This window comes from Ascidiella aspersa, chromosome 4, assembly GCF_963924565.1.
Source record: "Ascidiella aspersa chromosome 4, kaAscAspe10.2, whole genome shotgun sequence".
Classification (NCBI taxonomy): Eukaryota; Metazoa; Chordata; class Ascidiacea; order Phlebobranchia; family Ascidiidae; genus Ascidiella; species Ascidiella aspersa.
Window position 1 is genome coordinate 8,572,089 of NC_139450.1, and position 22,055 is coordinate 8,594,143.

Genomic DNA, 22,055 nt, shown 5'->3' on the forward strand with positions numbered 1-22,055 from the left:
ATTCATGTATGTACAACTGCGTTATGTAACGGCAAACGAAAATGCCTTACAGCTGGCAAACTTAACAAAATGACAAAACACACGATAGTAATGATTTCTTAAAAGTTGCAACATAACGAATCAACCGCGTTAACAAAGTCATGAAACCAAAGCTTTTTACATAATCCATGTATCTACCTAAACTGCATTTTCTGATTTTCGATATCCGAATATAAATACTAATGCAAAACGCACACCGTTGTGTTGCACATTATTCAACAATATAACAACGAGAAATTTCCTTTTTATTGCTACCAAAATCAATTAAAAAGAGTCGCAGAGTGTGAAGTATGGGAAGTATGGGCAGTAAGGGACGGAAAGCTTTATGTAATATTTTAGTAACCTGGATAGGTTGAATTGGACTGCTGAGTCGGAGCCGGATTTGAAACTCGATGTGGTTGCCTAATTTGGCTGGAGTTGGATTTTTTTTCGGCCTGAGTCGAGACTCGGGATATTTTAAATCAAATCCGCAGCCCTACTATAAACTAAACGACAGCTAATGAAACCCTTCAGATTTTGGAAAAACCTTGGGTTTAGGTCCTGAAAATTTACTTTCGTTGAGAAATGTACATTAAAAAAAGCGTTGTCATATCGCTTATATGTGGTCATCTCCCGTCCTTGCGACATCTATCGTTTAACTTTGGTCTTTGAGTGACTATACGATTAAAAGTGCAAACAGCAATAACGTCAATAAAAAGCACGGTTATGCATACGTGGCCTTCATTGCAAAGGCTTTGCTTAATCGACGATGTTCAAAACAATCTGATTTAAGAGAAAGCCAAATACGTGTTTTTCTTATTTTTGTTTACGTTTTTGCTATCATTAATTGTAGATCTAAAACAATGTTGTACACAGGTTTATAAAATTGCATCTAAGCGAATCAGAAATCTTGAAAAGCTTAAATGTTGTAACTGTACAACGCTGTTGGATAATCACAATAAAAAGGGATCACGGAATATACACGTTATTAGAAACTCTTAACACGGTTCTGCATATCTTTATACAGTGGTATTAAAATATGGAGAAACTTAAATAAACAAAAAATATTTTGCATTAGTCGCACATTTTGGTTATCCAAAGCTACTGCATAAATACAATTATACACAATATTGCTCTGTTATTATAAAAATTTGCTGGAAGTTTGGCGCACCTCTAGGAGTGGTTTGTACGTCAGACGGGAGCTGTTAAAAACTATTTTCCATTAAAAACTTATTACTGTTTTTAAATTAGTGGATGTTACTCAATACTTTGTAATAATAATTGATCGGTGCAAAACAATGCGGTATTAAATTATTGTATGTAGGAGTTCTTAAATGCAACCTGGGGCGGAGGAAATATTTTAGTCTTTACAGCCATTATTACTAAAGTCGGGGTTAGATTTAAACCTAAATATCAAAAAAAAGAAAAAAATTCACTTATCCTTGAAGGGAAACACCTAGCCATTACAAGTATGAACTTGCGTAACGAGTGTTGTACGTTCTTCATATTGGGGACGGTTAAGCAATTTGGCAGCGCGAAAATTTTCGAAAATTCCACTTTAAAAACAAACTGAAGTATTATCAAAACGAATTATCTTGGTTTTAAAAAAAACGGCAATAATTCAAATAAAAGCAGTGATTTTCTCAATATTTCTAGCCTTAAATATTATAAAAATTAAGTGATTTTATTAGGTTAATAGTATACAAAACTTAGTGATTTAATTCAAATTAACTGATTTATTAAAACAGTCTAAAAGTTGTCGGTGCCATAATGACTGCTTACATGAACTTTTTAATTTGCACTTGTTTGCAGCCAGAGGTTTCACTTTTTACACATCATATAACATAACAACTTTGGCGAGAGGTGACAATTTGGCGAAGGTATTATACGCAGCTAAACAGCAAAAAAGTCTACAAAGCACCAAAACTCGGCAAACCGGCGTATTGACTTCGGTACTTCCCCTTACCGGTCGCGCATGGCTGCACACAGGTTTAAAGGTCGTCGTGAACGCTTCGCGCGTAGTTGTACAATTTGCTCCCGGTGTAGAACTCGCTGTTTTCCAGCAGCTCGTCCAGCGAAAGTTTCTCATCGAGATTCTCGTCCCCGAAGGCGATCAGTTGCCTGTGACGTCATACAAGGCATTTGTAACGCAACAATACGACGAGACGATCGAGATAGGCCCGACGCAAATTTGGTCAAAGCACCATTAGGAGTTGATAGTTAAGCGCGTGCTTAATTTCAAGTTATTTTCTTTTAAATTTTAGCGATTGTCTCGGTTCATTGTTACATCACAGTGGTTGTTTCAAGCATAAGCAAAACAATCTGAATGTGGTTTTCTTACCTAGCTTCCTGTTCGGCCATGGTTGGACTAAGCGGATCCAAATATTTCTAAAAATCAAGTTTGCGAAAATTAAACCGGAACCTGTTGTTTATAAATCAGCCAAAGTTGTAAACCTATATAACTTTCACAGGGTTGTCGCACAATTTTATAAAATAAATTACTTGATTTTGTGTTAAATGACTTTGACCTGGGCAGAATTTAGATTTTTTTGCTGAAACATTTGTGGTAAAAAACTAGTGTTAACCTGACTTTAGCTTTTGTAAGACAATGTGCTACTAAACACGACGGATTTATAAAAATATCGTTTAGTATAAAACTTTAAGAGTTTTTTCTAACACACTTCCGGTAATAAAACTTCTAGTATTAACATCAACAATTAGCACGGAATATGCTATTGGCACTGACTTGCATCTTTCGTCATCAACACACACCTCGAGTTCATCTTTTGTGACGTAACCATCGTCATTCTTGTCCATCACTGTTCTAAACTCTTCCCTGCGCGCGATGGCCCACTCATCAGTCTGTGTGTCGGCGTCGGCGTCTGACGGGATCGACATGTACTCCGCGAGCGATAACTTCTCGTCACCGTTTACGTCTGCAACAATTAAACCTTTCATTAAAAGATTTACTTTCGTTGAGAAAATGTACATTAAAAAAAGCGTTGTCATATCGCTTATATGTGGTCATCTCCAGTCCGTGCGACATCTATCGTTTAACTTTGGTCTTTGAGTGACTATACGATCGAAAGTGCAAACAGCAATAACGTCAATAAAAAGCACGGTTATTCATACGTGACCTTTATTGCAAAGGCTTTGCTTAATCGACGATGTTCAAAACAATCTGATTTAAGAGAAAGCCAAATACGTGTTTTTCTTATTTTTGTTTACGTTTTTGCTATCATTAATTGTAGATCTAAAACAATGTTGTGCACAGGTTTATAAAATTGCATCTAAGCGAATCAGAAATCTTGAAAAGCTTAAATGTTGTAACTGTACAACGGTGTTGGATAAACATTTGTGGTAAAAAACAGAATCTAGATCCCTTTAAAAAGGAAGTTTCTAAGTACAAACAGGATGATGTTAAGGCCGTTTATAAAAAAAGGTATAAAACATAAAATATTTTCTTAGAAATATATTTTCGCCTTATTAGAATCTATTTGAATAAAAAACTGATGGTGCCTATTCATAAGGCGAAATGTTCAAAATTTAAAACCTGAAAGATGGATCTATGGTAAAGCAAGTTCACAGCCAGCAAAGATAGCGTTGCTGCATCCTGTTTGTACTTAGAACTTCCTTTTTAAAGGGATCTAGATTCTAGAATAACGCAGCTAGGTAGTAAAACATACATACAAATGCGTGTACAACTTTTACCTTTCTGAAGAAACGCGACATTAAACAAGTAAAACACCTACGATGAACTATTTAATTTGTCATGACATAATATTGTTGTATAATGATAATAGCAAATCTAAGTATGTTGAGTAAAACGCAAGTATAGGGCAAGCAACAATCTAAATCAATTAGAAGTAAGTAGAATTCTGTTGACTTCTGCAGGGCCACTTCAATAAATCATATAGGAGAAATATTGTTCAATGAGATGTCTGTCAGTGGTGCAATTGACCTTTGTACAGCAATTTAAAAACATAGTGTTTAATCACTAATTACCCAGGCCATTATTTAACCACCTAGATTTCAAAGTTCAGTCTTTAAGCTATATGTTATGCCATTGCTCGTTCGTATCTTATCTTCCATAAAAGACAGTATATTCATTCTACATCTTACACTTTTCCTGATCAATAACATTTTATAAAAACAAATTTCAGTGTACCAATGTCGTGCATGTAATCTTCGACAAGATACTGGAGCATTCCTTTGCTTGTTTCTGGATGCAAGAAGTCAAGAAATTGTTCGGCCGTCAGCGAGTTTTGATCATCTTGTGAAGCAGACTACAACAAAACCATAATGAATATTTCTAAATCAACTACATATCTAGGAGTTTAAATATCAATAATAGTCTGACTTGACTAACATATTGTAATTTTCCTGCAACTTTGAGTTACACAAAATGATATCTGAGTTAAAGGCCTAATAATTTCTGTGTAGCAAATTTTTGCCATTGGAGGTTTAAAAATATTTATATATGTATTTAAGATAAATTTTTACTTAATTGCAAATATTCGAAATCAGTCAAATGTATTTCAAATTAAGTTCAACATCTTATTAATATTAAAATGAATTTAAGTATCACAGCATTAAAGTTTCAACACTATGTAACATCCTGCACTGCATTTTCAAAAACATGTAAATGAGAAGCAAATTTGTTTTAGGTTTTGTTTTTCATCTTAGGACTGGAAAATAATAAAAACCTGAATCCACTTGTCTCTTGCATCTTCAACTTGCGATTCGATATCAGGATTGATCTCAATCTTGATGTTGGCTGCAAGTTTGTCAGCCACCTCTTTTCTGTCAAAAGTAAACAAAACATACTAACATATTAGGACTAATTCAAAATACAAAAAATTAGCCAGTGTGACTGTTAAAGAGCTGAGTCAAGTTACAAATATAAATATTCAGCTTGTTTAAAAATGTAATTTGGAGTTCTATTGAAACAAAATTTTCTAAGGGCTGCCCAACAAGCAAAAATAGGTGTAAAATATATCAAGACAGGACTGGTTTTAAAAAAAAAGTTCTTTTAAAGAAAGATAGGCAAGCTATATTTATTATATTATCAGAGCAACAACATGCATACGCCGTTGCTTTCTTTATTGGAATGATGTTGTATAAAAATGTAAAAAGGTTTATTGGAAAATTACAATCTAATGCATTACACCAACAGTTTAAAAAGCTAACCTTACAGGCAAACTAACGAGTAACATATTTCACTTCATAACTCAACCAGCTGTACCTCTTGTGAAAACATTGGTTTATAGAAGAAATGGGGTTCTTATTAATTTCTACCTTAAAAATCTACAAATGCTGAGCAACAATGTGCAAGATGCAAATATAATGAATGGTAAAATTCTACTTGACAACAACCGTTTTTTTAGAAAACATATGAAAATTTTTTTTTTTTTTTTTTTTACTTGTCAAAATTTCTTTGGCCTAAGAATTCCACCAAGTATTCGTTCCAAGTGATACGACCGTCATGGTCCTGGTCAATTTTGCTGAACTTTTCGTTATTGTCTTGCTTTGCTTCTTCAAAATGTTCCCTCGTTTTCGAGAGAACCCAGTTAGATAGTTCACTCTCAGTTAAAAATTTGTCATGATTTGTGTCGATTCTGAAATAATAATTTGCATTTGAATACTCAATAGCTGTGGATTAAGCGCTATGACATTTTTTATTATGTTTTTGGCAACCACTACCCGACAGCAATGAACAACTTTTTTAACATAACTGAGAGACTGTGATAACTTCAGTTATTCAAACATACATAAAGTAAATTACATTTAGTCTATCTACCAATTTAGTTAGACAAGCCTTATTTTGCATTTCAACTTTGCATGATGCCAAAGGCTGTCAACCACATGACACATTATATTAAACAAGTATGCCATGAAAATAAAATCACAAATTCGGAAATTGAAAAAATGAAAACAATCTGATTTAAAAAAAAAACGCCAGAAAATACTCCAAGAGCAAAACATCAGGAAAAATATGTCCACAATTTACAAACTTACAGATGTATCAGTAAAATACGGACTAACTTAACCAGTAACCAATATATTAGTAATATTGCTACTATAATGACATAAATATTTCAACTGTTTTGCTACATGGCTGACACAGATGTATCAAAATCACTTACGTTTTAAATATTTTCACCAGTTGATCCTTTTGATCTTTCAGTTCGTAATTTCCATTTTCAAAGTTTTCGACGTCTTCCCCTAGAAAGACTTCCTTGTGAAAGTTTGAGTTAATATTTCCGTCCCTTCCAATCTTGACGGCATCAAGATGTTTGGGTGGGGCAAGATCATCTTCTATCTAAAAAGTGGGGGTTAAAAATTCAGAAACCTTTTGAGATCAAATTTTATTCCCTTTAGGTTTGTTTATGCCATAAACACATGTTTAAAGATGAATAGATAAAAATTGTAGGTCCAACAAAACAGTCTGATATTATCAAACATACCTCTTTCGCTTTGGCAGCCGGGTCTTTATCCACCTCTTCTGAAACTAGAGTTACAACATTGTGTGTTAATGGCACATTTACAGTTATTATTGACTTTTAAGTAATACTTTATGATGACAATTATACACTGGTATTTATGACATTTGAGGCAGTTAATAAAACAGTGTCACTTAAGGGATGAAAAAATACTAAAAAATCTATGTATATATATATATATTTGATAATTCAATGAATGTCTTTACAAAGGCTTTGACATTTCTCAGTATTCTGGAGTATTTTGTTGTAATCAAGCAAAGGGCACTGGTGTAGAATCCTACCACTTTTTTTCTTAGGTACAGTAACGAAACCAGTCTTTAAAATTGTAATGCAAACTGGGAGATTAAATTTAATAAATACTTGGCCTATATCCAAACGACCAACACAAAGTTACTAAATGCCTTTTAAAAAGACAAGTTTTTTTGGCGCTCTTTCACTATTGTACGTAAAAATGAATAAAATTTTTTTTTTCTTCAAATGCCGCTTATCACAACGCATATTGTTTGGGTTAGGGTGCGGGTTAGCGTTTGGTTGAGGGTGGGTCAAGTTATTATTAATAATAAACATAATATTACTTGACCCACCCTCACCCAAACGCTAACCCTAACCCAAACAATATGCGTTGTGGTATGCGGTATTATTATTTATTTTTTTTGCATAACTTTTCACGTACAATAGTGAAAGAGCGCCGTTTTTTTTATTAATAATACCAGACCCACCCGCACCCAAATGCTAATCCGCACCCCTACCCAAATATTGTGCATTGATTTAATAATTGTTCAAACGCCGTGGTAGGATTCTAGATCAGCCAAAAAAACGGCGCTCGTCTAGAATCCTACCACAACGAACATTATTTTGGTTAGGGTGCCGGTTAGCGTTTGGGTTTGGGTGAGTCCAGTAATAGTGTTAAACAATATTACTTGACCTACCCACACCCAAACACTAACCGACACCCTAACCCACATATTATGCATTGCTTAATAATCATTTCAACGTTGTGGTAGGATTCTAGACCAGCGCCAAAAAAACTGCTACCGTACTATTGTTTAGTTGCAATTTCGGATTTTTCATCATCGTCATTATAGATTTTGCCTCGCATCTTGTGGCAGTATAAAGGACGCAGAAAATCAGCAAAAAATTGCCACAAAACATCATGAGTGTTTTTTAGTACACTACGCTAACTCAAAATTTTTATACTGAAAATCCCCCAAAACAACAACAACAACAAAAACACGTCGACTCAATTTTTAAACTTTAACACACAAAGTTTAGCAGGTTTGTCGTGCAACGTTGACTTTGTTTCGGTTCACTTGTTAAGCAGAAAAATGTTTTTTATTTGCAACTTAAGGTTACAGAGCTCTGTCACTACTTTTATTCCTAAGCCATTACTCGTAACAGCTTCCGTTTATACAATTTCGAAAATATACAATGGGGAACGAATTAAAAAGAAAACGTCATTAAGAACAAACCGTGATTTTAAAGCTAGTGGAAGATAGGTATAATAGGGATACACACTTTGTACAGCTTTTCGAATTTTGTTCCGATACTGCCATCCAATATTTGGAAAAACCATCGCCTAATTCGTAAAAATTATTAAATTGCTAGGCGAAATTAACAAAATTGAATTTATATTTGGTGCTGTATAGCCTAATTTACTTCGGGTTTAACCCTATTTTTTACAAAAATTAAAAATGTCTCCCCAGATGAATAACGTCTGGGATCGCTAAACATGGACTAAAAACGATATTACCGGAACCTGGATCGGCATAGTTACCAACAAGCATCGAACGAGTAATATCTGGTATTCCGAATAGGCTCTGGTTCCATATTAAAATTTCCTTACTTATAAACACTATCGTTACATTCTATGGCTAACTGCAACAAACAGTGGTAGAGTTTCTGGCACTCTGCAATAACTAAATCTCCTCGATTTATCGAGACAGTTTGTTAAAATTTAATGTATTCGAGTCAGATAGTGTGGTAGTCAGTGTTCTTTTTAGGTAAAATATTTACCAAGGTTGTGATGACTTAAGTCATTGCCTTGACTTAGGTGCACTTAACTTGAGATTAGATTAAGTTTGTTTTATTAAAACGTAATTCAAGTTTTGCACATTAAACACTTTTAGTGCTATATATTGCGTTTGTGTTATTTTTAGCGAGTTTTCCAATTTTAATAGTTGGCCTATAACAGTTTGCTTTTATGTCAATGACATGACCTGAAATTGACTTGCTCTCATAATGACTTGACTGGGACTTGACTTGGGCAACCGATGACTTGGCCATTGACTTGACTTGTTATTTTTGCAAAGACCTGACTTGGACTTGAAGTATTATTCAAATGAACTGACTAGGACTTGAGTCATTTCAAAATCACTTGTTTACAACAATGGTATTTACGGTGCATCAAATAATTCAGTGGTTCTTAAACTTTTTTGTAACACCTTTTGGGCCACGGTAGACAAATTCACAAATGATGTCATAAATTGACGTCACAATCAAATAGTCTTCATAAATTTGCTGACTGCAGTCCAAAAAAAAGAAATGGAGTGCAAAACCGTTATTTTTAATTAAACTGTTTTGTTTGATAAATTGATTACCTCTTAAATGTAGGCTACACTAACATTTCAATTAGGCCTTTGTGGACCCCCTAAAGTTAATTTGTTCACGGACCCTCAGGGATCCATGGACACCAGTTTAAGAACCCCTGCTCTAGAACAAATACTTGCTCTAATTGCAGCTGAATTCAGTCCAATCCCGTGAAGAGTGAAAATACGTTTATATGGTTTAAATCGGTAAAACTTACAGTTTAAAAGGTTAAAACGAATAAAAACACAATGAAAACTGAAATAAGTTTTTTTGCAATAATATGGTAAATCGTGAAAAATATTAATGTGTATAGGAGACCTTAGCCTGGTGGCCACGTTCACATCGTCGATTACAGTGTACAACATTTTTGCCAATCGGATTTTGGAACGACCTTCGTTGTTATTACTTTTGAGGACGCTTTAAATTTGTCGCTAGAGGTGACCAAGAGCAGTCTCAAAAGTCTCTAAAAACGACTCACAAAGAAGAAAAAACAATGCACCGGATTAGATTACTTCCAACAGAAATAAGACATTTTAGAGTAAGAGTAACCAACCAACAAGATTGTCAACAACGACCCTATGGCGCAGACATCTTCTAAGCAAGTTCCCAAAAAATAGCAATTAACTCAGCACCAGTAAGCTGCGTGTTAGTAGTTTGTATAAAAATGAATTGTTTTTCGATTACCCTTGAATAGAAATGTAAATAAAAATGGCAAAATCTAATCGAAAAATTAAAACTATATGTGTACATATTAAATGAAAGTTGAAGTGTGTCAAACTGGTAACTCTGTGTGACTCGGTAGTCATGAAGTAGCCTTCTGGTTTAAAAATGTTGATGACGCTGCTAGTGATGTTCGATAATATCGGATCGGGACCGATACCAGACTCCGAGTAGTTTTATCAATACTCGTCCAATACTGGGCTATATCGGTATCGATCCGATGCCAATGAATATTGAAATTTCAACCAAACGTTGCAACCAGCGAAAAGTTGCAACCTAGAGTAATTTTTGGCCTAATAACAAGAAATAGGATATCAGGAAGTTCTCTTTCATATATTCTTTTTTGGTTACGGTATAGACGTCAGTTCTTGGTGTCTAATTGGATCGCGATAGTTTTCGTCTAAAATATCGGTATCAGATAAAAGAATTGTAAAAATGACCAAAATATTGTTATCTCTTAAAAATGCCTACGTAAATCTTACGTGGAAATCCGAAAAACTATTGTACATGTTGTACCTTAAATGTGAAAGAAAATAGCGAAAAAAGTATATCCTTATTTTAAAGTTTCGTGAACCAACCTTTATGTAGCAACGATGGTTGGTATTTTAAGAGTAAACCAGCAACCTATAGCTTTGATGATTGGTGGACAAAGTTTGGTAGACTTTTGGCCACCTGGGATCCACAAACTGAAGCCATTTATAGTTATACGGTGTAAAGTTACCATGATTTTAATGATTATTAAAAAACCTCATTTTATAATTTAACTGGAAGAAACTTTTTGGGGCAATCTCTTAAGGTTTTGCGGTGATGTATTCCACGTAGCCGCCACCAGCGGTGCGCAAAAATCTACCAAAGCGCAGAGGCGAACGTTTCGTTTTGCTTTGGCTCTCGTCCGACTTAAGACGCTTTACGACGCAAGGCAAGACACCGCGAAATTTCACGACCGCTAATTTCAACGCTGTGCCTCTGAAAGTTTTTGGGTAATCTCCTGAGGTCTATCGGTGATGAATTCTTATGTAGCTGCAACCAGCGGCACGCAAAAATCGACCAAAACACAGAGGGGAACGTATCGTTTTAACGCCGTGCCGCTGTAGCCGCGTGCTGATAACACAAGGCTGCTGAGTGTAGATGCTGCACTGACTCTGCTTCGATGAGTCACGCTCGTTTACGCGGGGCAAGGCCCGCGCTCGCGCTAGTCAGAGAGAGAGAGAGAGACTGGCTGAGCCAAATACGGCCGCCGCGTTTGCCTTATTTGGTCACAAGCGGCGCCGGGCGGTGATTGCCTGCCTCAAACGTCATCGTCATCATCATTTGCTTGTTGCTGGCCACTGCTTGGCCAAATATTGTCCGGACCTAACCCGTTCCGGTCCAACCTTCTCCCGTCTATTTAGACAAAGCGTAAACATCGCCCGCGACTTTAAGAACAACGACGGGAGGGCTGTACAATGGCGTATTGCCGGCAAACGTTATAAAATATTAAAGCGCGTGTTTACAGTGATGTCACAGCAGCAGGCAAAGCGCCCTGTCTGACTCGGGAGGGACAATCGCCGTGCCCTAAAAGGGATTTCACAATCGAAATTTGCAAAGCAAAGGGCTTGAATCACTACTGTGCAGGTGATTATAGCCGAAACGAAATGATAAAGCAATCTAACGTCACGGAAATGACGATCGACCTGGATAGTATTTTTGGCTTGCGCGAACAGTCGTACTACGGTCAACAGTCTTCAAACAGCTGTCGCCCCAGTAAGGTTAAAACAACTTATGCGATAAACCTTATAAGAATTTGTAAAACTTTGGAAACAGTCAAGGCTTGTTTGTTAAATTGCGACAAGCTGTCTAACATCCGCCGTTGTGTGTTTGCGTACTTACAGCGATTGCGATTCAGGATATGAAACTGCAGTAGGCTACCACCCAACTTGCGATAAAACGCGGAAATTGGTCTGGCGCTGCGCGAAACAGAAAGAAGTTTCCGTCGCTACTGAACTCTACTGGCTGTTGTATGGTTGGGTGCGCACAAATCCGCAAAGCTGTGCGGTTAACTGGTACAAGCGGTAGGCTAAATTTAATATCCTCTCAGACTCTCAGTGCTGTTTAGTCCCGCGGTAGGAATCTTAAGCGCGTTTGTTTATCCCAAGAGAAAGTAAGGTCCAGCTTTACTTTGTATTTTTCGCTCTGTCGTTGAAAAGAATGGACATTTGGGGCCTGCTTTCTAGTGTCTGCTATGGTTTGAGTCGCGCCGCGCTTGAAAAGCTGGTATTGATTCGCTTTGTAGCCTTGGGCGTATAACCGCCGGCTTTCAACATAGCTTATGCGCCCAGTTTTTGTGAATTAAGATGCAAGTTTTTTGAGCAGATGCACTGTAGGAAATGCTAGCAGTGTTTTATTAGTTGCGCACATCTTCAAACTTCGCTGAATTGTAGCAGTGGCTTGTTCAGGTTTAATTTTTTATTTGGAGCTTGGTTGTGGAAATGTAGTGGCACTCAAATCGATCTAGTTATTAGACATGGGTGTCACAAGGCTTTTTCAAGGTTTGACTTTTGTAATTGAAATACTTTTTAAAATTGACTGTCACTATTTAGTCTAACTGGGCCTGTGTAGGACATAGGTACAAAAGTAGGCTACATTTTGATCATTGCATAAATTCGAGAGACGGTTTTTGTCCCTCAATACACCTTGGTTTAAACATTTGGGTGTGTCACTTCTATAGTAAGTGTTCTTGTCGCAATGCGTTATACTTGTGATACGAAAATTAAACGACTTGTTATAGCTGCGACGCGCCCCTTACAAGGATGTAGCATTACCTAAGAAGCACATCGCATCATTAGATCGTGTTTATGGTTCGGTAATGGCCAATACGTGGGCGATTTAGAAGTACCGACTTACGCGCATTAATTACAGCGCTGCGCCCGATTTTTCTCTTTCCAGTCGCAGTAGGGAGAAGAGAACTTTCGAGAAGGCGTCGTCTCCAATGACCGTCGCTTTATCTACTGTTTGTCCGAACTCCGACAACTTGGGTTCGATGTAGGACAGGAGAGTTTGCACAACCCTTAGAAGATTGAACGGTGCTCGTAAATCGTTATCGAGTTGGGCCATCGGAAGGTCGCGAACCGTCTGCAGACGAAAAGTTGCGTCTTGTTAATCAAGCAATAGTCTTCTTGTATAGTTGTGTGTAGTTTATTTTAAAATAAAACATGTTTTCAGGTGTAAATTGGAAACTATTGTCAAAAGTTTCGAGGTTCGAGAAGTTTAATGCCTAATAGGGATTACCGATCATATCGGTAGTACTAGTATCGCTACTCGTCCAATACTAGGGTGTCGGTGCCGATGCGATACTATTCCAAGTTAATGTCGGAATTGCAGCCATTATTTGCGATACAAAACAGCGATTCTTACATGAAGGGTAAAATAAAATTTGGGGCTTTTTTAACATAAAACTTGTATTCCGGTATAAATTGGAAACTGATGTTAACATTTCTCGGTTCTAAGCTTGGAGTGTAGTGTTTAATATCAAATAAGGCAGTTCGCGACATAAGCAGGGCATGATATTTGTACAACTTAATAGAAGTTATACTTATCGTAACAGCAAACCATTGCTTGTTATCGTGACAAGACGTGATGTATAATTTAAATGTAATCTAGTTTATTCATTGAATTTTGGCATTAAGGGATTGGCGGCGTTTTACCGAAATATTAGGAGATCGGAATAAAATCGTGACATTGTGGAACGTTGTGGTAGGACGTTGCGGATAAATGTAGAATAAACAATAAACCCGATACATGGAGGCAGGTTATGTGAACGTCTTGAATAGATCAATCCTCATTTTAAACCTTATAAAATACAATAAAAAATAAAAACGTTCATGCAACCCTTCCTACTTGAATAATGTAGATTTTTTTCTAAATTGTTGTAATAAAACGTTACAAAAAACGCAAAACGCACAGCTCGCTATGCGTCGGTAATGCCAGGTGTGCGGTTGTCGACTTTTTACGAAATGAAATCGAAAAGCTAAAACGCAACCTTTAAGGGTGACTATTTACGGCGGCCAAACGCAAGCGGTTTCGACACCGCGAAAGTGGTTTTAGCGGCGCCGTTAAAACGAAACCTTTCCCAGAGAGGCCTGCGCCGTTTATTTGCAGCGCTGGACCGTACAGAGTGGGTCAATGGGGGGGCATTCGCAGTAGTAAAAGCAAGCTGGGACGGTGTGAACGTCGTTTCAGTAAAAATGTGGTCCACTTACCACTGCTGTAAAAAAAGGTTGGAAACCACCATGGTTACAAAAATATGTTCCGTACGGTGTACCGCTGAGAGTTTTAATGCTAAAGTGTCACACGTGTCGGCAACCTGATTTTGTTTGTATTTCAACAATTAATTAAATATGCGAATTTAGTCAAATTAATAAATTCGTTTTATGATATCCCATATCATCCTAGTATAGGACGAGTACTGATACTATCACTTGATTTGTGTGCTGTAATTATAGTACAACCAGGTGCCTTAAGAAAGGCTTACCCATGGAAATAATACCAATACACCATTAGGCGTACCTTTACCGTTCGCCAGTGCGACATAAGAGAAGGTATAACCAATATACGCAATACGCATGTACATAATATATATATTTTTGTTTTTGTTTTCAACTGATGTGTTGTCCCAATATTTAAACGGAATTTCTCTGATCTAGAGGTCATGCACTTTTCTCCTTGTAAAAACGCCTGCGTGAATTCTGATTTCGTTGGTTTTAAAAAGCTATTTTTGCAGAGCTATAGGAAGTCTTTGTTGCTTGTTTTTGTCGTAACATCGCTCGAAATTTTTTGATCAAAACAACAACGCAAAAGCGTGCTTTTCTGCTCGATGATTTCGCGTGATAATTAACGGAAATAACGCACCACGCATAATTGCTCTGATATATATTATCAAGTTATCGTTACTGCAGCGGTATTGTTATTGTTGCCCATATTCAGTTATTTGGCAGCGTTTTTTTTTCAGTTGAACATTTGTAGATTGTAATTTGTTTGGAAAAGTATTTTTTGTGCCCTGAAAAAATAAAGAACTGCTTAGTTAAGTGTAACTTGCAAGAAGCGTTGAATGGTTTTATAAATTTAGCTTGTGGTATTTTAAAGCTATCTTGATAAGACTGGTGTGGCCGGTTGTCAGCGATTAAATATGCGTTTTTTTTGTCTTAAAATGACAATTTAAAGTAAAAAAGGTAAACCCAATGTTGGAAAAAATAATTTTATATCAATTAACTCCAAGTAAGTCATTTGTAAAAAAGTAGTCCTAGTCAAGTCATTTAGCCAATGGACTTAATTCACGTCAAGTCATTTGTTAGCAGTGATTTAGGTGCACTTTCAGTCATTACAAGTTCACAACACTGTTTTAACGAAAGCGTTTAACAACTTGCAATAATCACTAGTTATGACAGAAGTAATAGACATACTTGCCACTTAAATCGCATCATTAATTTATTTGGCTTAAATTTAAAGTCTATTTTTCACGTGTTGATTTCATGTGTTAAATATAGCACTTTCACACCGGCGTTGTAATGATTGACTGGTTCCACGCGCCGGCCTTTAACCCAACAGACCTTATTTGTTGCCGTGTAATTCAGTGCCTGATAACACCTCCCCCTCTTTCAACGTTGTCGAGTGAAAAACACACTTTCAGTCCGATGTTATCAGTGATTTAACGGATGGTAGTAATACCACAGCGACTCTGGGTTATCAGTCCCGTCATTTGGTTTCACTATGTGTCAATTTGTAATTTTGACAATATTTATATGAATTATTTGAATGTGAAAGACACAATAATTAATAAAATAACCCCAATTTGTTGGTCTTGTTGATTAATAATGACATACTAAAAAAAATTTCAAGTTGTTCGTAACTTAGACTTATACTTTGCTTGCGTTTGCTGCATTTTGCTATTCCCTTCTAAAATATTTTATCCACTATTTAAATTTACCTAACGTTTTGTTTGACATGTAAAACTTCAGAAATACCCATTTGGTTATTTTTTTAAACAAATATTCCCCCCTTGTTATGGGTAACTTTATTTATTTCACCCAGCTTAAAGACATAAAAAGTTAAAAACGAACTGCTCTACTCTTCGGGCTATATTTGTACTCTTTTAAAAACTGTGTGAAACGAAACAACAAAAAACTGCTGTAATTTAAGTATATTTAAAAAAATTAGATTTAAATGGTCGGTAACCTTGATAATATTACAACATGGCAACAAAAATTAAACACTTGTGAAAATGCTCGCCAGTGAAATGCTGCAAAGGGCAGAATGCTGCAGCAGCACAATAACTCTTTGGCCCTTTCAGCAAAGCCCTGGTTTGAAGTTATTTGTGGGGCAAGTAAATATAAAAAAAATACCCACGTAACCAGCAGGTGCCGATTTTGACCTTTGCTTTTCGTTGCTGACCTTGTGCTTTAAAAACACAATACAGGGCAATCACGCTGCGTCAGCCTAAAGTCAATATTCCACTATTTTCACTGAGGTACTGTTTTCTGTTGAACCTACTGTCGGAGAAACCCAATTTGTAATAAAGGCCATTTGTTGTTTCAAAAGAAAAACACTTTCTCTGAATATATTGGACACTTTTAAAAAGTGTTTTTGGTTATTTGTAGTGGGGAAAGTAAGCCGTAGTGGTCCGGTTCGCCATTCCGGTGAAATGATTTTTGCAGGTACACAGCATAGGTAAAAATGTTCTATGTTTTCCTAGACCATGTCCCTTTTTACCAGGCCATCCCGCCATCTCCTTGAAAGTGTTTGTTTAACTTTAAGCTAAGCTTTTACTTGCATTTTTGTGCAATACGTCGAACGATAACCTTAGGTTTCCGAAGATTACCTGTTTAGACGTCCAGTTATAACGTGACTTTATGACGTAATTCTCTGAAAAAAAGAAACCCTATTTGTCTATTGGAGAATATATGTTTTTCGGAACTTGTTAGTTATGTCAATTGATTACCCAAGGAAAAGTTTCGTTATTATGTGTATTCACTTTATTATTTAACCTTTACCGCTTACTAAATTTTAACTAAAACGAAAGTAATTTGTAGATATGTGGACTTTTATATTGCTTCAGGCAACATATTAAAGCTAAATTTGTTTTTTGCAACCTTCCATTAAAATGAAACACGAGGCGACGCTTCGATGCTTCTAATCGGTAAAATAGATTTCCCTTTTTAAGGCGTGTAAAATATTAGATTTATTTTAAATTTTTGTAGACAAGATTTATTGCAAAATAGTACACTGGACAGGCATGCTAATCGCCACGTAAAGAATATTGTAATAGGCTACAGTTTTGTTTTATTCTTTTAAGTATCCAGGTTGTGAGATACACTAAAACTAGTTTTTTAAATTTAATTTAAAATGAATATTATGGTCTCTAAAATGGCAAATAATAAACCTCTAATTTAATATTTAGGACATTTTTTTAATCCTTTGTAATTTAGTGTATTCTGGTTTTGATGTACAATACCAAATAGCAAATTAAGCCAGGTGTCCAGCTAATAAGCATTTAACACGACCCTGAAGGTAAATGATTTTTAGTGGTTAAATATTCACCAAAGAGAAGGTGTTTTAAATTGACCTTTGTATTGACTGTATCAACATTGGATCTGTGACAAAAGCCGGGTAGGTGTTTTGCAGTATATGTAAAAAAAATCAAAAATCCTGGACAGGAATTAGAAAATCATTTACCGCACAGCATTTCTCATCACCGGCCCTAGCGCAATTCCTACTGGGACGCATGCAAATTTTCAGAGATGTCGTAACAAAGTTACGTGCACCAATTTCCAAAGTTCTAAAATCGTAGTTTAGGTACATTCAAGTAGTTATTTTTAAACTGGAATGGCGTACCTGCAAAACCTTTTTTCCGAAAATGCCGTTTTTTCATGCTTTCACGACTGCCAGAAACTCATTGGCGATCCCCAGGTTGGAAATCCCTGTCATATGCAAGAATAAAAGAACAGCCTCCGTTTTATGAAAGCGGTTTAATAGACTTGATGACGTTTTTGCATTACTTTTTATGGTCACAACAACAGTTCGCCCTCCAAAACAATTTTCGCTTTCGGCATGTAAAATTGTCGATTGACGCATCCCTATGCAAACATTACTGGTATATTTATTAAGCAACGCGTTGCGGCGTCCATTTTACACTCCTGGTCAACAAACTGTTTACGATTTATTGATGTTTAACAATGCTTGAAACACCGTTAAATGTTAGGTACACTATGCACGGATTCGTATTGTATAGCCTCATAATTGCAGTCTGAGTAAATCGACATCATCTTAATAAAGATGTTTCGATACGGACTTGTATCATCATCAGTTAATGTGCAATCAGTTAAAATGCAGTTAAATGTTGTCCATGCTCCATGCAATGTTGCGCAAGGCTGTACGATAAATTAAGCGTGACATGTTTGTATTTGCAAATAAAATGGAACTGCTAATGCCACTTCGGCGGATTTAACAAACGACGGATCCTTCAATTTACAAGTATTTGTTTTGTTTAAACTACCCAACGTATTCGAAAAACGGATAATTTGGAATAAAATTGAATTAGTAGAGCTTTAGGCATTCCTAAAGTGAGTTTGCCTATTTGCTAACAAGCAAGTGCAACTCGTCTACTACAAAAAAGCAATAGTTTTGTATGAATTATAAAATTGGTCGACGGTCGTCCTACAAATTAATAATGTTTGTTTTTTGTGTAAAAACCCTTGTTCTGTGCAACAAACATACCCACACCCGAAACATATTACCCTTAATCAGCAATTGTTATTTGCAAACGCTGACATAATTTACCAAAAACGTTTCGAGAATCGTTTTTTAACTGTGCAAGATAAATGAAGAGAAACTTTGGGGAAGTCAAAACAGCCAACTAAGCGATGTGTTGATTTTGCCTCCTGAGCAATCTGTGCTGGGCAAACATTAAGTTGACACTTCAAAAGAAAAAGAGTCATAAATTAAATTGAAAATCGACGCTGCAATAGAGATTCTTTGTCAACGAAGAGAATTCATGCTGCGTCAATTGGATTATTCGTCTGATAACGGCATTATTGTTTAAATCAGTGGTTCACGAACTGTGAGCCATAATAGAATATTGATTGTCGTGCCCAAACATAATTATTTATAATTTTAAATAACTTATTAGAAAAACTTATAAAATCTCCTCCGGTAATATTTTGGTTATTCAACGTTTCGACGTCCCTACGTTAATATATGCCTGTTTAATAAGGCTAATTGCCAAGTTAGGTTGTATCAAGTGTTGTAAGTGTGTCGCGAACTTTTTTTGTAGGAATTTCAAACTTGATGTTCTTAAGTTAAAAAAGTTTTAGAGTCACTGGTTAAGACTTCACCGTAAACTAAAATGAAAACAATGTTATACAAGTGTAGGCTATAGCATCATGTCATTGAAACAGCGTTTTTGAAACAGCTTTTGTTGTAATTCATTCGGAAGTATGCAAACAATTGTAACATGTTTGTTCTATAGGCTTCATGCAACAATCGCTGACATCTTTTGCTGTAGTTTATTTCAGAAATTTCAATTATAAATGTGACGAAACGAAATTTTTCCGTGCTCTCAGCCATTAACTTTGTATACGAAGTACAGCACTGTTTATATTATTGAAATAGCATTTATCCATTGTAATTCAATCGGAAGTATGCGAAACATTGCTACATGTTTGTTGTAGGCTGCGTGTAACATTTGCCGAAAACTTTGTCTGTAGTTTATAACAGAAGCTGTGACGAAGCGGAATTTATCTGTGATATCAGCAATATAACCACGCCCATCGTTGTTGGCACGCATTAAACATCTTGTTTGCGTTTCCAAGAATCCGTTTGGACTTAGTTTGCCTAACTAACTTGTATCCATCTCCGCTGAAGCCTTAAGGAATGATTTGCCACTCTGAATAACTGCGAAGTTGACTCGGAACACACAGCGCAACTTGCTGTGCCAGCAATTAAGGTTTCATAACAAGCAATATTGGTTCCTGTCCAGCTACCAAAAACTGTATAATAAGTAAGAATGGTTACTGGTAGCAGCTTAATTGGGTGAAGAATCTTGTTTGGGAATTTAACTCTATTTTGAGCTGTTAAGCGATTTTTGAATTGTTGCTTATAGGGCTTTCCCTTTGAAATGCTATATTTGAAATACTTTGCAAAAATGACTATTTCACCTTCTTCGAAATTCCACATTGCAAATAATAATCGTAAAATCTGAAAATGAAAGAAACACGCCTGCCCCGCATCAATGTCATGGTCTTTAATTATAGTGCGATGACTTTTGCGTATTTTTTGTGATAACATATGTATATATTATTCTTTCGCGTCTCAGTTGTCGGGGTAAGTTTTAACACGACTTGTATAATTTTGCTTGTACAAGTAGTTTTAATATAGTTTTTCTCAACCGATGAGTCCGTTTAATTTGTTTCGGTCGCCGGTTGACATGATAATATTTTCTGAGATTGCTTCTGAGTAAAAGTTCTCCTAAAAAGAAAATTGCGGAAGCAATACTCACACATGGCTCATATTTTTTTTAATTTGCATCCATTATAATTGTTGTTTTTTTTGTGTGTTTTGTTAAAAAAAGGTCAGCGAAGAGAATTTGATATCCAAGGCTTGGCTGGATTTAGACCTACGCTTGATATTTCGCCGCGAAAAGAGTTTGAGAAACACTGTAGCAATTAAAGAAATGTATTTGTCAGACGAAAAAGTACTCGTGGCGATACCTTGTTTACTTCCATCCTTAACAGATGGGTGCCACGGCCGAGTTTTTCCGTTCGAATGTTTACAAACAAACATCGCCTAATCCCTTCTTGTTCGGCTCTTATTGCCTTCTAATTCACTGCAATAGGCCGAAGCTGTTTGTAACGCGACAAGCCTTTTGTCTCCAGTTACCCTTTCAACGGATTACTGGGAGTCCAATTACAGGTCGTCGCCGATTTGTATCTATCTTGTGTCAAGCAAAACGGAGTAACAACTGGTGTCTAGTTTTTCTAATTGAATTCAACCGGCCGATTCGAATTTAAAACGAATTTTATGTTGCATTGCAAGCAACGCTTTCGTATGACACAGCAATGTGTGGCCAATTTTGCTTCCTCCTCTTATATTTTTTATGTGCGAAAATGTATCAATTGAAAGACCCATATCAATTGAAGGGCATGCCCTATAATTTCACTAATAGTCAGGCCGTGGTTTCGAAACGCTATATAAATCAGCAAGGTCCATCTGCTGATGATGCATTACTGGCGTTGGAAAGCCTAATGTTCATAGGAAATAATTAGATGATTAACTGAGTGACTGGAAGGTAATTGTTACCTTAAGTTAACCCAGAGGTTCTTTTACTTGTTATATCCGTGAAGAGATCTGTTGAAATCATGACATGTATCAAAACAATGATATAACGCTGCAAGTCAAATATAATTTGCACTTGAATGTCAAATAAAAATGTGGCGCTAAGCAAATCACTGGACTGCAATTAAGTTATATATGATAATTCAATTACTAAATATTAGACCAATCCTTTAAAGTTGTGGACCAAAGAAAACAAATGTCTGCCTTTAGAAACACTGTTTAAAGGAATTGTTTTGCCTCACTGGTGAACCGTCCTTTAAGTACGTGTACATTGTACAGAAATATCTTCCCTAGGCATTTTCTAACCCAGTCGAGGGTCGGAAATGATTGCAAAGCGGTTACTTCCTCATTGTGACAGGCGTCATACACACAGACTGAAAGGAAAATCCCATTAACCTGTCTTGTGGGTTAATTTCCTTTGAGGTTTTACAATACAGCTGGTCTCTGTTCGAACCTACGAACACAATAGTGAACGTGCGGGGCATACAAGGGACAGGTTGTTCTAAAAAGGGATGCTTGGGGTACAAAATACGGTAACTTTCTTACACAGTGATAGCCTTACTTTTTTAAATGTTTGTTTTTCACCTAAAGTGCAGTTTGCAGTCTTATACATGGTGACAGATTAAGTTGCTTGAAAAACAGTCTAAAGCTTTTCAAAACAGGCTTTGTAGCCCTTTAAAACACTGCAATAAAACAGTTTGTAGTCATTTAAAACAGTCCATTCCATAAAGACCGCCATTTAGTCAAAACCGCACAGAGAACCTTTTTTTGTAAAATCACTGGGAAGTTTTTAAAATGAAATTTACAAGCGTATTCCGCGAGTTAGATTTATGCGAACCCAAAATTCATGGAAACTTTTCATGT

General features: G+C 36.2%; 1 protein-coding gene across 1 annotated transcript; it reads right to left on the minus strand.

Moving 5' to 3' along the window:
- Positions 1 to 351: 351 nt before the first annotated feature.
- LOC146146994 (45 kDa calcium-binding protein-like) lies at positions 352 to 8,289 on the minus strand. Its single transcript, XM_083387896.1, has 8 exons — positions 8,272 to 8,289; positions 6,165 to 6,340; positions 5,442 to 5,636; positions 4,725 to 4,821; positions 4,187 to 4,304; positions 2,791 to 2,954; positions 2,360 to 2,406; positions 352 to 2,139 (listed from the first exon to the last, which is right to left on the minus strand). Exons 1-8 carry the CDS (start codon positions 8,287 to 8,289, stop codon positions 2,010 to 2,012), a joined length of 945 nt encoding a protein of 314 aa, XP_083244022.1. The 3' UTR covers positions 352 to 2,009.
- Between the last annotated feature and the right edge of the window lie 13,766 nt (positions 8,290 to 22,055).